At 47.3% G+C, this 15,010-nt stretch overlaps 1 protein-coding gene across 2 annotated transcripts in view; it reads left to right on the forward strand.

Annotated features, from left to right (window-relative positions):
* FAM168A (family with sequence similarity 168 member A) overlaps positions 1 to 15,010 on the forward strand; it is a 146,134-nt gene that overhangs the window by 70,360 nt on the left and 60,764 nt on the right. For both annotated transcript variants that reach the window (XM_085216646.1, XM_085216647.1), the window contains exon 3: positions 2,270 to 2,357. In XM_085216646.1, coding sequence (XP_085072772.1) covers positions 2,288 to 2,357 — 70 coding nt within the window. In that variant the 5' untranslated portion in view covers positions 2,270 to 2,287. The remainder of the gene's footprint in view (positions 1 to 2,269; positions 2,358 to 15,010) is intronic.

A 15,010-nucleotide genomic window follows, 5' to 3' on the forward strand; every position in this document is an offset into this window, starting at 1 on the left:
CTCATCTGAATGTGCTTTAAGATGCTAAAGAGAAAGAAAATCACCCGTCTGAAATGCATTGACTCTTTCATGCTGGCTGGAGGTAATGCCACGCATACCAAGTGGGGAGGAAGCACCTCTTCCTCACCGGGCTCTCAACCCCATCGTGTGATTATAATCTGTCTGTCTTGGCTAAGAAGCATTTTCTTTTGTCCTTCTCAAGCAGTGTGTTCTTTGCCTTTTGGCACAGCACCCAGTACTGCCAGACACACGCAGCGGTGTTCACTGAATCGTTCTTTATCTATAGGAGAAGCAAGAGGGGATGTGGAGAGGTGAGGGGAAGCTGAGCCCTGCTGATCTCAGGCCTGTATTGGATTTTTCTGCCTCATTTCTCATCCATTAGCTCTCTTCCTTTTCCTTTCGGGTCCTGTTTGTTGCGTTTCTGACTTAAGGCATCACATGTATGTGGGAACTGTTAGGTTATGTGCTTTGCTGCTGCTGTGATTCAGAGCACTGTTGCGGTGGGGAGGCGGCTCCCACCAACCGTGTTGTTATTTCCATGCACAGAGCAGTTCTGATGTGTGTGGACCACATTTCTTTCAGCAGCTCCACTCTCATTGCCCACCCAGCGCCCTCCAAACTCTCATGGGACACAGTGGTGGTCCAGTGGGCTCCTTCAAACCGTGCACCATGGGACATTCAGCCTGGAAGACCAAAACCCAAACCAAATCTCCTCCACCAGGAACCCTCAAAGCACGCTGCATTGCTGTAGGAGCCTCAACGTGAATTCTGTAATCTCCTGATTGCCTCTGATTGCACCCAGGTTTTGGGTTCGTTAGAGTGCTGCTTCTTGCCAGAATGGCTTATGGCTGTTTGGAGCACCCTCTCGCCTTATTCCCAGCATTGATGTGAAACCTGCACTGCAGGGGCACGGTGGATGTGAACTGAAAGAGGTCATTGAAGGAGGCATGAGCCTCCTGGGGAAAAAGGAGGTGTTTTTGGCTACAGTGGATGCAGCTCTTTATACATTGAGCTGTGGAGGCCCTCCTCAGCCACAGCTCACAGCCTTTGGCCTCCAGACCCCTCCCCATCTCCGTAGCCTTCCTTTGGACACTCTCTGATAGTCCTGACATTGTGGTACCCAGCGAGCAGTGCATGGGAGCTCCATGTTGGCATCCCACAGCCAACACCACGGAGCCTTGTGCCCACTCACAAATCCCTGCAGTGTCAGTTCCAGTTCCTGTGGTGTGCCTTACAGCTGGCGTTGACTTTGCTTTGACTATTGCTCTTTGTCTGCTAACTTGGGGGTGGAGGGGCGGCTAATTAATTAAGCAGTAATTGTTGTCAAGTCAGTTGTTCCTAGCATTTAACATTTGACTTGTTTACCGTCCTGAGGTACAGTGGAAGGAGTTAATGATCTAACAAATTGCACATCCATCATGAGAGACTTGCTTGGAAAGGACAACTGTATTTATGAGCTGTAAAATAATACGTTTTAAAACATCACATTTTGGAGAAGGATCGCTGGGGTTCGCCTTTGAAACTGTCACTAGCTAGCTGCAGAGACAAATGCGTCGCCTAATAAAGCTTAATGACTGATTTTCCTATTAATCAGAATTGAGAATGTGCTTCATTAAGATAATTAACTGAGCAGTTGCTTAACTGACAACTGATAGACACAAATTCCCAAGCTACTTGTTTTCCTCTAAATAAAACTCAACAGAAGACAGCGGGTGTCCATGACCACCCCAAACAGCCGCTGCACGCCCTGGGCAGCCCCACAAATGCTTGTGCAGCACCCGGGGCTTAGGCATGAGGATGCTGGAGTCAATTTGAGGTGCTCTCCATTTCATTGGGTCTTTGTTGGCTCGTTGCTGAAAGGTCGGTTCTCCGTTCTCGTTGTCTTCGTTACCCGGTAAACATTGACTGTGCTGAAGGGGTGAATTCCTCTGCTCAATTTCTGGCTTTTCCTCTGCACGGTAGATGCTGGGTCATGAATCCTGAGGCCCACGAAGGAAGGGAATATGTGAAATTAATCTGTTCCAGGTGTATTTATAGGCAGTCTGTGCAATGGTGAAGAAGTTAGAGGAAATAATGGAGAGATCCAAAACTTGAATGATGGAATACGTTATCTGGTTGTCACATCAAGCTGTAAATCTTTTTTTTTTTTTTTTTCTCACAGTGTCCTGAATTATAATGTAATAATCCTAGCAAACAGCACCGTTGCGGACCTCAGAACGGGAGCACAGTGCAGGCAGCTGTCTCACCTCTGCTTTCTTTTTGTCTGCAGAGTTCCTGATCTTCCACCATGAACCCGGTTTACAGCCCCGTTCAGCCTGGGGCTCCCTATGGAAACCCGAAGAACATGGCATACACAGGTAGGTCCAAGAACGTCCCTGATGGGTGGAGGGAGCAGGCCATCGTTAATGAGTGGTGATTCCCTTAATTAAGGAGAAGTGGTTCACGTCGGGGACTCAGCAGTGAGGTTAATGAGAGGAAATTGGGCCCGAATTCCACCCGTGGTGGAGCCAGTTCTTTGGGGAGCACGCTGTTGTTATCGTAGGTGATGATTTACGCTGAGTTGTTGGCTGATTGTTTTTGCTTTCAAATTACACTTTGCTCGAGTTGATGCTACGTTGAGCATTGAGGCACTTGACTGTTTGAAGCCCGCGTTTAGAACTCAGTTGTCTAAAAGTGTCATCTTTAATGCTTGAAAAAGGCAGTGGGTTATGCTCGCCGTAATTATGTGACTGGCAGGGAGCTGATGTGTAGTGATAGAGAAAGAACTGAGCTCAGAGAGGGGTTGTGCTTTGGAAAAAAACCTCAATTTGAGTGTCTGTTCTTCCCTGTTCTTCCCTGGGCGTTTTTTCCCCAGCACGTATTCTGATGGTGTAACCCTTCCTGCCATCCGCCTGGGAACGCTCTTCCTTCTAACATTTTGTTGAGTGTCATTAGCTATTAATTAGCTATTAAGTGCCACGTTGCGGCCGTACTTTGTGTTCACTTTACCAGCTGTATGAGTTGACTTCAAGGCTCACAGTGAGACTGCTTTGTGGAGAGAAGTGGTCAGCAGCACATGGAAATGAGCATCCAATACTCCCAGCTATTTCATCTGCACGGCGTTTCGCTGGCTCTGCTCCCTCCCTCTGGCAGCAGATCAGCCCTGCTGTGTTGCTGGAGGAGTCCTGGCTGATAACTCCAGTATGGAGAGTTCCTCAAAGAGGTTTTGCCCTATTTTGATCCACCATTTTTCTTTTCCCCAGTCAAATTTATGCATGCTGCTTAGTTGGAGATACTTCACGCAGGGAAACTTTGGTCTTCCAGTCAAAGCATGAGAGGCTTTGGGAAAAATTCTCTGTGAATAATCAGAAATATCACACAGAGAGAGGACTGCAGACTCCAGCAGTTCTCGGGTGGGAGAAGGAGTTCCAAAGTGCACTGGAGAGAGCAGCAATTTTGTGCTTTGCAGTGTGTGGATGGGTTTGACAAGAGTCTACTTCTCTCCCACTTCACTTTCTTTGCATGTGCTTGCAACTCCACGTTAAACACTTATTGGATGTGAATTTTCTCACGTCTGCTTTTGAACAGCCGTGGATGTTAGGTTGGATATGAGGAGGAAGTTTTTCATGCAGAGGGTGGTGAGGCAGTGGAACAGGTTGCCCAAGGAGGCTGTGGATGCCCCATCCCTGCAGGCATCCAAGGCCAGGCTGGATGTGGCTCTGGGCAGCCTGGGCTGCTGGTTGGTGACCTGCACACAGCAGGGGGTTGGAACTGGGTGAGCACTGTGCTCCTTTGCAACCCAGGCCATTCTGTGTTTTAGAAGCTGCCTTCCTGGCACTTTGTAGGACAGTTTTATTTAAACAGTATGGTGCAGATATTCAGTTCTTACCTTGTAAGAATTTTTCCAGAGGGAGAAATTTGAGGGTGATTTAAATGAACCAATTCTACACGACTGCATTCTGAATAAGTCGAATGGTGACATTAATAGGAAATTATCTTCTAAAATAACCTGCTGGTTATTTTACACCATGAAGACTGTGTTGTGCACTCAGACGTTTAAAGCCATTGTCCTCCTTGCTCGTGGCGGCTCCGGTAGACATCCTGGTGGGGCTGGTTTCACCCCAAACTTCAGCCATTCATCGTCCAGAGTTCGTGATGTAAAGCATGACCTAAGGCAGAAAGGTTGGAAGAGATGGGACTCAAGGAAATGTCAAAAGGTCCCTGGGAATGTCAGTGGGAACTCAAAAATAGGAAGATTCAAGTGGCTGCGTGGATACGGGACAACAAAGCAGTAACTGGGTCATGTTGATGCTTGGTTTTCCCATTTTCTTAGTTTAAATGAAGAGCTATTTCTTTGCTAGGCAAGTAGTACTCCAGAATGTCCTTTACATATGAATTTGTCAAATATTTGGTGGGAAAACTAAAGTTACACTGCAAAAGGGAAAAAATTAACATTAATTCCTTTACATATCAAAGACAGGCAATGCTCGAGGGCAGTTTCAACAGTTATTAACAGAAAGCTGACATAGCTCTTGTTTTAGAAATGCCAGATTCTGTCTATCTAATGCTGATTTCTACCCTTGGAGTTCATTTGCAATGCTTTAACTTGCATTGCTCAGCTATTGATCAATTTATTATGTAGCCACAGGCTATTCTGGAGGATATTTAAATGCATATTGACAGAGAAAATGGACTTTTCACAGGAGAAGCATGAAGTTAAAGAGTTGGCAGGTGTTTCTTTCTCAAATTGTTCTGAAATGGCGTGGAAGGGATGTGGCCTCCCAGAATTTGTGTGGAGCCCTTCCATGGCTCCAGGAGTTCATTGCAGCTTTGGAGCTTGTGACTGATCAATTGCTTTGGTTTAAATGGCTTAAATGGTAAATAGTGCATAAACCAAGGTTTGAAAGTAGAAGTGCTCATTGAAGTGGTCAGAAGTGTTAAATTAACACAAGAAATGGGCAGAATATTATCGGCTGTGTGCTCCAGCAGGTCCAGCTCCAGTAATCACTGCCCGTTTGAAAATTTGACTTATTTTAGAACATCTGTAGCAGTGTTTGAATATTAAAATAGCATGTAATTAATTTGGGTCTTACTGTAAAGTGCTGTTTTAATTGATCTTAACTTTAAAAAATACACTTAAGGACTCTCATTTGCTATTTTATTATTTGTAGAATGCGTTTTCCTGTCCCAATTGTAAGCAGTTCAAATGCCTGGTTCTCCTTGGATGCGTTATCCTTTGTCTTTCTGTTTACACCACTTCTGTCTGTGATTAACTCTGAGTATTTTGCAAAAGGATGTGGGTAAGTCCTTAAAATACACATCAGCCCAGCAAACACCTCTAACTTCAGCAAGACCGTGTGCCCCAGAGATGGGTAACTTTGTTCTCTCTGTGTAGTTGGGTCAACTTTTTCAACCTGTTTTTGGTTACCAGGTTGTGTGTCCTCAGTACTTGACAGTCTTGAGTCAACTTTCGGTCATCAGGTTGTGTGTCGTGAGTGCTTGACAGCCTTGGGTCAACTTTTGGTCATCAGGTTGTGTGTCGTGAGTGCTTGACAGCCTTGGGTCAACTTTTGGGCAGGTTATTTGCCTTCAGTGCTCGCCAGCCTTGGGTCAACTTTTGGGCAGGCTGTGTGTCCTCAGTACTCACCAGTCCTGTGGCTAATGGACGAGCTCACTGGAGGGGAATCAGGGATGAAGAATCAGTCTTCTCTGGAGCTTCAAGCGTGAAACCATAAAAGCATTGTAGCTTACACCATGATCATTTTCCCTATCAGAGCCTGATTAATATGCTGATAAGATGCTGTGCTTCATGAACCTTCGGTAGGCTGCCCCGTGTTCATTGCAACTATTGCTAAATAAAAGCTGATAATAAAGTCCACAAGCTCAGAGATGTGAAGCTGGTGAGTAAATCTCTGAGGGTTTGTGTTGCGTGGCTGCAGTGCATGATGCTCTCCTGCTGCCAGGAACTGCCAGAGCTGTTCTCCAGCACGTGTGGCACATCGTGGAGATTCTGCCGATGGAAATCAGTGGAGTTTTTTGCACAAACAGCCCTCTTCAGGCTCCATGTGCCATTGAGCAGTTCTTTCTGCTTTTTTCTTCCATAGTGACTGCTGGAAATGGAAAAATAATGAATTTTGGAAGTTATTTGAAGAGTTACTTGAAATTTTAAAATTTCCATTCAAAAAATCACTAAATAGTGTGGGTGTGTTCTGTCCTGCTCCACATATTACCGCCTGGACTCTTCCATAGAGTTATCAGTCAGCCCTCTGCCTGCTCTCAGACAAAAATCCATGATGCAATCCCAAACTCCTTGCTGTGCTGCTGCATTAGGATGTACTGCTCGCCTGTGGTCCCTCCTCATCACTCTGGTTCCACATTTTTCTGCCCAGTTTGAGGTGCAGTGTGGAGATGTGATCCCCTGTGCTGCTTTCATGGTAATGGCAAGGAAAGAGCATCTCCCCTAGGGTTGTTTTTGTGAGATGTGTGCGTTATGTCTTCGAAGCTCTTCTTCCTCCCTTGTGTTGAAAGGCACATTGCTGGTTGATTCCAATGGAGATGCCTAGAGCTGTGTTTGGTCATGAGTCCCATCCCTGGGATTTACGTTAGAATTATTTAGTGTAGTCTTCCAAAACCTGAACCTTCATTTTAAAGAGGTTATGTCTGGACAAATGTACTTGGCTGCTTCTTGAGTGGGAAAGGAGTGGCAAACCTGTGTTCGGAGGTGAGTACACGTGGAGTCTATCTCTGTAGACTCAACACTCCCACTCCAAAACATGGGTACCTTGCCTGCTGCTGGCTGTGTCTTCTGAAGTTCCCAGCTCTCAGTCAATCCCTGCAGCCCATGTTGATCACTGCAGTGTCCTCGAGTCCACCAGATCAGGGATGCTTGGCCATTTGGGTAGCAACGTTGGACGTCGTTGAGTCCAGTGCGTTGGGAGGGTTTGGTGGGGTGGCTGTGTTCAAATGGCCTGATCTTCTGGTTTTGATGATAAAAAATGTGAATCTCAGAGTTCTGAATGATGGAATCATAGAAATAAATGCATTCATCCTGCAGGTAATTCATTAGCCACAAGCAGCACCAGTGGTTCCACAGTTCCCCTGGATGATACATGCAGGTATTTCATGCAGACTTTTTGTGTTAGGGACAAGGCATGAGCATGCAGTTGGGTAGAATGAAAATGCAGGATTAAAGGGGTATCATAGAATCACAGAATGGCCAGGGTTGGAAGGGACCTCAAGGATCACGAAGCTCCAACCCCCCACCACAGGCAGGGCCACCAACCTCCACATCTCACAGCAGCCCAGGCTGCCCAGGGCCCCATCCAACCTGGCCTTGAACACCTCCAGGGATGGACGGGGATCCACAGCCTCTCTGGGCAGCTGTTCCAGCACCTCACCACTCTCTCAGTAAAGAATTTCCTGACATCCAACCTCAGTCTGCCCTCCTTCAACTTCAAACCATTTCTTCTTATAGGGTGGCCCTTCTTGTCTTGAGAAAATGTTGTTTTTTTCATCATTTTGTGTCCATACTTGTCTCTGCAGCAAAGTCAGTATAAATGACCCGAGAGCGATGCTGTTTTCCTCCATAAGGGTTGGGTTGGAGGGGACCTTAAAGCCTGCCCTGTTCCATGCTCTTGCTGAAGGTTTTATCTGGTCGGTGTCGTTTGTGTTGGACGTTAGCTGCACAGAACACAGCTGATTTACACTCTCAGCATTGCTCTTCGCTTAGTTTATTGGTATACTGAAAGCCAGTATCCTCAGTGTTTGTCCAAGTGGAAGGATGTTCTGAGCGGATTTCTGCAGAAGGCCTTTAATCCTCCTTAATGGGACAAAGATAATTCCAGGCTTAATTTCAACCTTTCTTATTAACTTAAAATTAAAACATTCCTGTATTCTTCCCGGCGAAGGCAGTGCCTTTGACAACAGATTGGTTCCTTGGCCAAGAAAACCAGCTCCTGACAAAACTACTGAGTGTGAAGAAGGTGAAGTCGACCTTATGTTCCCTTCTGGCATAAGTCAGAAGGTTTTTGGGGAGGAAGATGAGGCCGCTTGTGTTCCGCACGCGCGCCCTTCCATTCTCTGGGAAATGCCACCTCTGGGTTTAACAAGGTGATCCACCGCTTACTGGTTCTGTGAAACAGGAATTTTAAAGGGTGTTGGATTGATTTCGGAGTGATTAAAAATGGATGAAGTGGGTACAGTGAATATTTTTCCTCTGGCGTTTCTTCGTGTTTATTAATTGTTGTGCGTAGGGCAGGCAGGGGAACGGCGCTTGGCTGGGAGAGGAGTGAGCTCTGACTCGTGTAGGCTCTCGTTATCTTGAGTGCAAATGCATTGCTTCTGTACAGTAACACGGCCAGGCGACGCGCTGCATTTCTCAGTGCTGGGAGCTGATTGAGTTTCAGCTCTGCTTTGCTGCTCACGTTGTCTAATTCACGGCTGTAACTTCTGGAGCTCTTCCTCCAAAAACACTGAGGGAGGTGGGATACAAGTTTCCCCATCCGGGAGAGCGAGGAGAAGGGGGCTGCTGGTTGGGCTTGGGTCATTTAGACCCAGCGTCGTTAAATGCTGTGCTGAGGGACATGGCCTGGAGATAATTATTGTGATGGATGGACAGTTGGACTGGATGATCTTGTAGGTCTTTTCCAATCTTGGTGATTCTATGATTCTGTGACTTACGACGGCTGTGTGCTGTATTTGGGTACGCTGGCTGTGGTCCTGCTGCAGATGGGCGATGTGATGGAGCGGGTACCCACCATTTGAGTGTAGCACCCCATACTTCTGGGTGTAGCAGGACAAAAGGCTTCTTCCTTTCCTTCCAGTGCTGGAAATGAAGAGTTGAGCTGTCTCATAGCCAAGGGTGTACTTGAGCTCCTTTTAAAAAAAAAGGAAATGGCAATCACAGCGCTCCAGGTAACGTCAGCCCTCCAGGAGCTCCCAAGCAACTTCGTAGAAGGACAGAATGGTTTGGGTTGGAAGGGACCTTGAAGCTCACCCACTCCCAACCCCCTGCTGGAGGCTGGCACACCTCCCACAGCCCAGGTTGCTCACAGCCCCATCCAGCCTGGCCTTCAGTGCTTCCAGGCAGGGGGCATCCACAGCCCGGCTGGGCAACCTGTGCCAGCGTCTCACCACCCTCACAGGAAAGAATTTCTTCCCAATCTCTTCTCTAAATCTACCCTCTTGCAGCTTAAAGCCATTTCCCCTCATCCTGTCACTACCTGCCCATGTGAAAAGTCCCCACCCAGCTTTCCTGTCAGCCCCTCCAGGTCCTGGAAGGTCGCTATGAAGTCTCATTGTCTTCTCCAGGCTGAAGACCCCCAGCTCTCTCAGCCTGTTCCCATAGGGGAATTGCTTCAGCCTTCTGATCATCTTCATGGCCCTCCTCCAACAGCTCCACGTCCTTCTTGTGCTGGGGGCCCCAGCTACTTGCTCGAACAGCTTTTACCCCTCGCCTTACATTGGGACTCTGTGTAAGCATTTATGTGCTTTTGAGTTTCCCCCATTGTAAAAAAAAAAAATAACAAAACAGAATAGTCCCAGATCCTAAAAGCAAACAGAACTCAGGTTATGCGTTCCTGAATGAGCCCATTGTGTGCCTTCTAATCCCGTGTGCTCGCGTAGCGCAGAGAACAGCTTTGTGCTGTGCCACATTGCTCGGCCACAATATTGATTTTGTTTTTTCCTCGCAGTAAAAAAAAGAAATAAAAAGATTAAATGACTTGGGCTGAAGCAGACGCGTAGAAGGGAGGGAAGAAAAAAGCCAATATAAGGTGAACAGAGCATTTTTTGTGTTGGTTGCTGCTGTAGACTGTTGGCGTACGGTCATAAATTCTTCACTCACTTGAGGAAGTAAAACAGTTTATTTTTAAGCTTTAGTTCTGCCAAAGCTCTGTCTTAGGTGATGTGTAGCTGAATTCTGCCTAGTTGTTTGGGCCTTAAAATGTATCTCGAGTATTGTAGTGGGTGAATGCAATTTTTTCCCGTATGACTCCTAGTCTTTGTATATCACAGAAACTCTATTTGCTGTTGGCTTCTGCTGTCTGTAGTTTGTTTCTAAGCAGCCTTCTTTTTCTGCCTCTTTGTTTCACTCGTGGTTCTATTGTTTTAGACTATTTAAATGTCTCTTCCTACGTGTTTCCTTTACTTCCATATAGGCTGTTGGCTCTGTCTTCCTTACGACTGTGCATCTGTTGCATCCTTTTATTTTTTTCCACCTCAATCTGTCTGCTCTTATGATGATGACTGTTGTGCTCTGTTCCAGGAAGTTTTCTGTGCCTTTCAAGCCCCCTGTACTGCCAGCACAGACCCCACTCAAGAGCCTGTCCCCTTCTTTCCTGTTGCTCCCCTTTAGATGCTGACAGGCTGCTCTCAGCTCACCTCGCAGCCTGCCTTCCTTCTCCATCTGCACATCCCCAGCTCTCAGCCTGTCCTCATAGCAGAGCTGTTCCATCCTTAGGATCATTTTTGTGGCCCTCTTCTGGATGCTCTCCAACAGCTCCACGTCTCTCCTGAACTGAGGACTCCACATCTGGACACAGCTGAGAGGATCAGTTGAGAAGATCACTCAATTGGATGTAGTTCCTGCTGGGAAGCTCCTTTAAAAAGAGATTGTTTCAGGGAATTCCCTCCCCTTCATAGAACCTCGAGCTGGAAGGGACCCACAGGGATCACTTTGCCCAACCCCGGCCCCACACATCACCCCCAGCCCCAGCCCTGCATCAGAGCTGTGTCCCATTGCTCCCTGATCTCAGATCTGTGCCCACCACCCTGGGGAGTTTGCAGTTCCAATTCGTATCCCCATTTGCTTTTCTCTCTGATAACACAGCTCAGGTGCTGCCCTCCACTCTGCCCCACACATGTAATATTTTCTCCTCACCTCCACTTTTGTTATTTATGTCAGGAGCAGCAGAGAAGCACTTCAGTATATGCTGTTGTATTTTTGTAGGCTGAAAATCATAAATGAAAATGTAGTGGCTTGCCTTCTGCAGGCGTGTTTGCAGATTAAATATTGAATTTTTCTCCTCTCCTGGCACACAGTGATTTCTCCACGCCATGCGACGCAGCACAGAGGTCCATCTGTATGTACAGCACCATGACCTGCAATGAGGTCATAAGAACCTTTATCAGAAACAGTTCCCTGGTTTGTACCACATCTGCAAATCACCGAGTCTGTTTTTCTGCCGTGCAGAAACCAAATCCAGGGGTTGCTTGTATGCATACACGTTCCTACACTTATTTCCAAGTGCGTGTTCCTGCCTTTCCCCCTCTGTGCTCTCGCTGGCATTCGGCCTCGTTTCATCTGATGCAGTACTGAGCTTGAATTTTAATGTCTCTGCAGCCAGAGATGATTTATGAGATCCCAGAGCCCTGGCTCGGAGCGCAGGAAGAAAATATTGCATCAGTGAGCTCGCTTGGCACTGTTCAAATAGATGGGGCCTGAAAGACTCCTCAGTGTGATGGCCTCTTCCCTTCCTCCTGCCCCTCGTGCTGCATCCCCTGGCTCTGACCCCACATTTCTGCTGTTGGAGAGGTCTGCTCTTTCCGTGCAGGAATGAGGGCTGCCTTATTGAGGACCTGGACGAGGGCACTGAGTGCACCCACAATATGTTTGCGGGTGACACCAAGTTGGAGGACGTGTGGATCTACCTGGGGGTAGGAAGGCCCTACAGAGGGATCTGGACAGGCTGATCGCTGGGCTGAGGCCAATGGGCTGGAATTCAACAAGGCCAAGTGCCAGGTCCTGCATTTTGGCCACGGAGGATCTGAGGCTTGCACCAAGGGAGGTTCAGGTTGGGTGTTGGGAGAAATTGGTTCTCATAAGGAGCACTGAGGCATCGGCACAGGCTGCCCAGGGAGGTGGTGGATTCACCATCCTGGGGGTGTTTGAGGACAAGCATTTGCCTGCTGCAGGTGTTCAGGGCCTTTGGAAATCATGGCTTTCTTCACCAAGGTTATGATACCCAACAAATCTTTGTTTAGCTAAGAAGGCTGCCCCATTGCTTACAGTGTCCTAAGTCTGTATGTTGGCTTGAGGGTGAAGAGAAGTGCCTCAAACACCAGCAAAGCTGGGTTGATAAGATTAACTCTTGCAAGATTGAGATGTTGGCCACAGCTACTGGATGTGAGGGTGATGGAAGGAAGGGCAGGAGGGAAACCCTGGAGTAATGACAGGTGAAGACTTTTGTACCTCAGTAAATTAAGTCCCCTCAGTGTGTAAACGAGGGCAATTTCAGCCTTCTGCTTATTGCCATCTCTTTACACCCAGGATTGAAGTTAGCATCTCTCATTACTGGAAGCCTAATGCCTTGCAGAGATGAGCGTCCATCTCAAGGGAGAAGGAGTTGTTGATTCTGGTGGCATTCCCAGGAGATGCAAAGCACATAATAGCCATGAATGAGCTCCAATGGGAAAGAACTAATTTCAGCAGCCTGACAGTGAGTGGTTTCATTCAGGAAGATGGGAGTGTGTATGCATCTGAACTTCTGCTTACCTCCAGGTTCTTCTTATTCCAAATGAGGAAGTAATTATTGAGGGGAAGACATTTTTTGCTGCATGTGGAAGGTGTGGGCAAAGACTTATGTTCTATTGCTGGTATGACTTTCCTATCCCCACAAAGTGAAGGAAATAGCGATATATTTAACCATCATAGTGATTTCAAGGTGATTTTTCAGAAGTGAAGGCGTGGTAATGGTCACAAAGACTTTAGATAGAGCATGGTTTGCTCTGAGCCCATTGTTGCAGCTCAGGATCCAGGACTGCTGGACGTTGTACATCTGTGGCCATCCCACTGCATGCACAGGTCAGGGACTCTCAGATTTCTTGCAGCCAACTGGTGCCAAGTTGGATCTTGGCTGTGAAGATCACGCTCTGCATTTCTCCATCTTTTCCTGTTGCCTTCAGAGAGTTGAAGGATGACAGCACTTCTGATGTAGGAAGCTCAGTTTGGCGCTTGACCTTTGGTGGATGTGTTTGAAGTTTGTCTTCTCCAGCACCCATCCCCAAAGTACAGCCCACTAAATCCTTTTTTGCTTCTGTGCTCAAGCAAACACTTGAGGATCAGTACTACTTGTGAGGTATAATTGCTGGGGAAGGGAGCTGGAACTGGATCTGTGGATGTGGTCCCACATCAAATCCCAAGGGTGGGATTTGTCCGTGTTATGCAGCTTCATGCATCATTGACAGCAAAATGCAGGTGAGACATTTAGAAAGGGAAGGTGACATTAAAAAAAACCAACACCTCATCTCTCATTTTGCTTATTCTGTCCTCCTCACACGCTCGTAACACCAAAGTGAATGCATGTGGAGTCTGACACATGTGTGCCTGATGGGGAACAAGGGATGGGGCTGTCAAGTCATAGAATCATTAAGGCTGGAAAAGATCTCCAAGACCCTCAAGCCCACCCCAGCCAATCCCACCATGCCCACCAACCATGTACTCCAGTGCCACATCTCCACTGTGCTTGGAAACCTTGCCTGTCTCCTGGGTTCCCCTGGATTGGCAAAGGCGAGCAGATTTGGAGTGGGCCATTTGTGCCTTTTAGGAGCTGATGGTGATTGAGATCTTTCTCCTCTTCCTCCTATCATCAGACAGCACATCCAGTTGACTTGCCACCCCTTTTCTTCTCCGTCTGGATGTCTTATTCCCTCAGCTGTTTCCTTCCCTGCTTTGGGTATCTTGAGGATATCTGAGGTCTCTTCCAACCTTCATGATCCTGTGAAATCCATACCAGCTTTACTGGCAGCCTGTGCCCTGAGTTAGACATTACAACAGTGGGAACACCAACAATTTGTGCATTAAGCATGTGGGTGTATTAGCAGAGGCAGGACAGTGCCCCTTCCATCAGGCTGTGTTTTGGTCCCTATTAAAACCAGCAGCCAGCCCCCGGCGTGTTGCTCTGCCACCATCAGCCCAGAGTAATGTTTGACAGCATCTCCAAATGAAGTAAAATCTTTACAAAGTTTCAAAATGTGCTGAAACCTCTGAAAATAAATAATTGGCAGTAGTGAAAGAGGGAAGAGCCAGTGATAGCAAGGCCTAACGAGCTTGGTCCCATTAATTTCTCCAGCAATTCCTCCAGGGCAGCAGTATGTAACCCTGAGTGTTAGCCCCACGATGAATAAATATGGGAGCAGAATGCTTTCCCATTAATTTCAAACTTCAGTTATCATGACAACAGGTTACAACTCTTTTCATTGCCATGACAGTATCTCCTGCAAAACTGTGAAGATGTCATCTGAACAGTTATTTTTAGTTTGTCCTCTATTCCCATGGAGACCAGCTTTGCCTTGAAGCGCTCGGTGCTCTGTGCTGGGAGTGCTTACCGAGCCTTGCAGGAGACTGTAAGTCAGGAGCAGCCCCAACCCCATGGTTCAGCATCTGGAAGGTTCACATTCTGCAGAGGACACTGGAACAAAACACCTAAAACAAAACACAGGGAAGAGCTGTAGAATCACAGAATCACCAAGGTTGGAAAAGACCTCCAAGATCATCCAGTCCAACCATCCTCCTACCGCCAATATTTCCCACTAAGCCATGTCCCTCAGTACAACATCTCCATGGTTCTGGAACACCTCCAGGGATGGTGACTCCCCCACCTCCCTGGGCAGCTCATTTCAGCACCCAGCCAGAACAGGAGAAGAAAAACCTGCAGAAAGCTGTGGCCATTGGGTTTGACTTCTAGTGGCCATTGAGTTTCAGTTGTTGCACAGTTGATTTGGGGAAAAAAAAAAGAGACAAAAATCTCAGAGGGAAAGGGATGTGTTTGTTTTCAGCACAACATGGTGGTGAGGCAGTGGAACAGGTTGCCCAAGGAGGCTGTGGATGCCCCATCCCTGCAGGCATTCAAGGCCAGGCTGGATGTGGCTCTGGGCAGCCTGGGCTGCTGGTTGGTGACCTGCACACAGCAGGGGGTTGGAAGTGGCTGAGCACTGTGCTCCTTTGCAACCCAGGCCATTCTATCATCCTGTGATTCTGTGTAGAACTATGCTTGCGTTGTGACATCAGAAGAAGCAACCCAGTGCGTAGGAA

This window comes from Meleagris gallopavo, chromosome 1, assembly GCF_905368555.1.
Source record: "Meleagris gallopavo chromosome 1, MGAL_WU_HG_1.1, whole genome shotgun sequence".
NCBI lineage: Eukaryota > Metazoa > Chordata > Aves > Galliformes > Phasianidae > Meleagris > Meleagris gallopavo.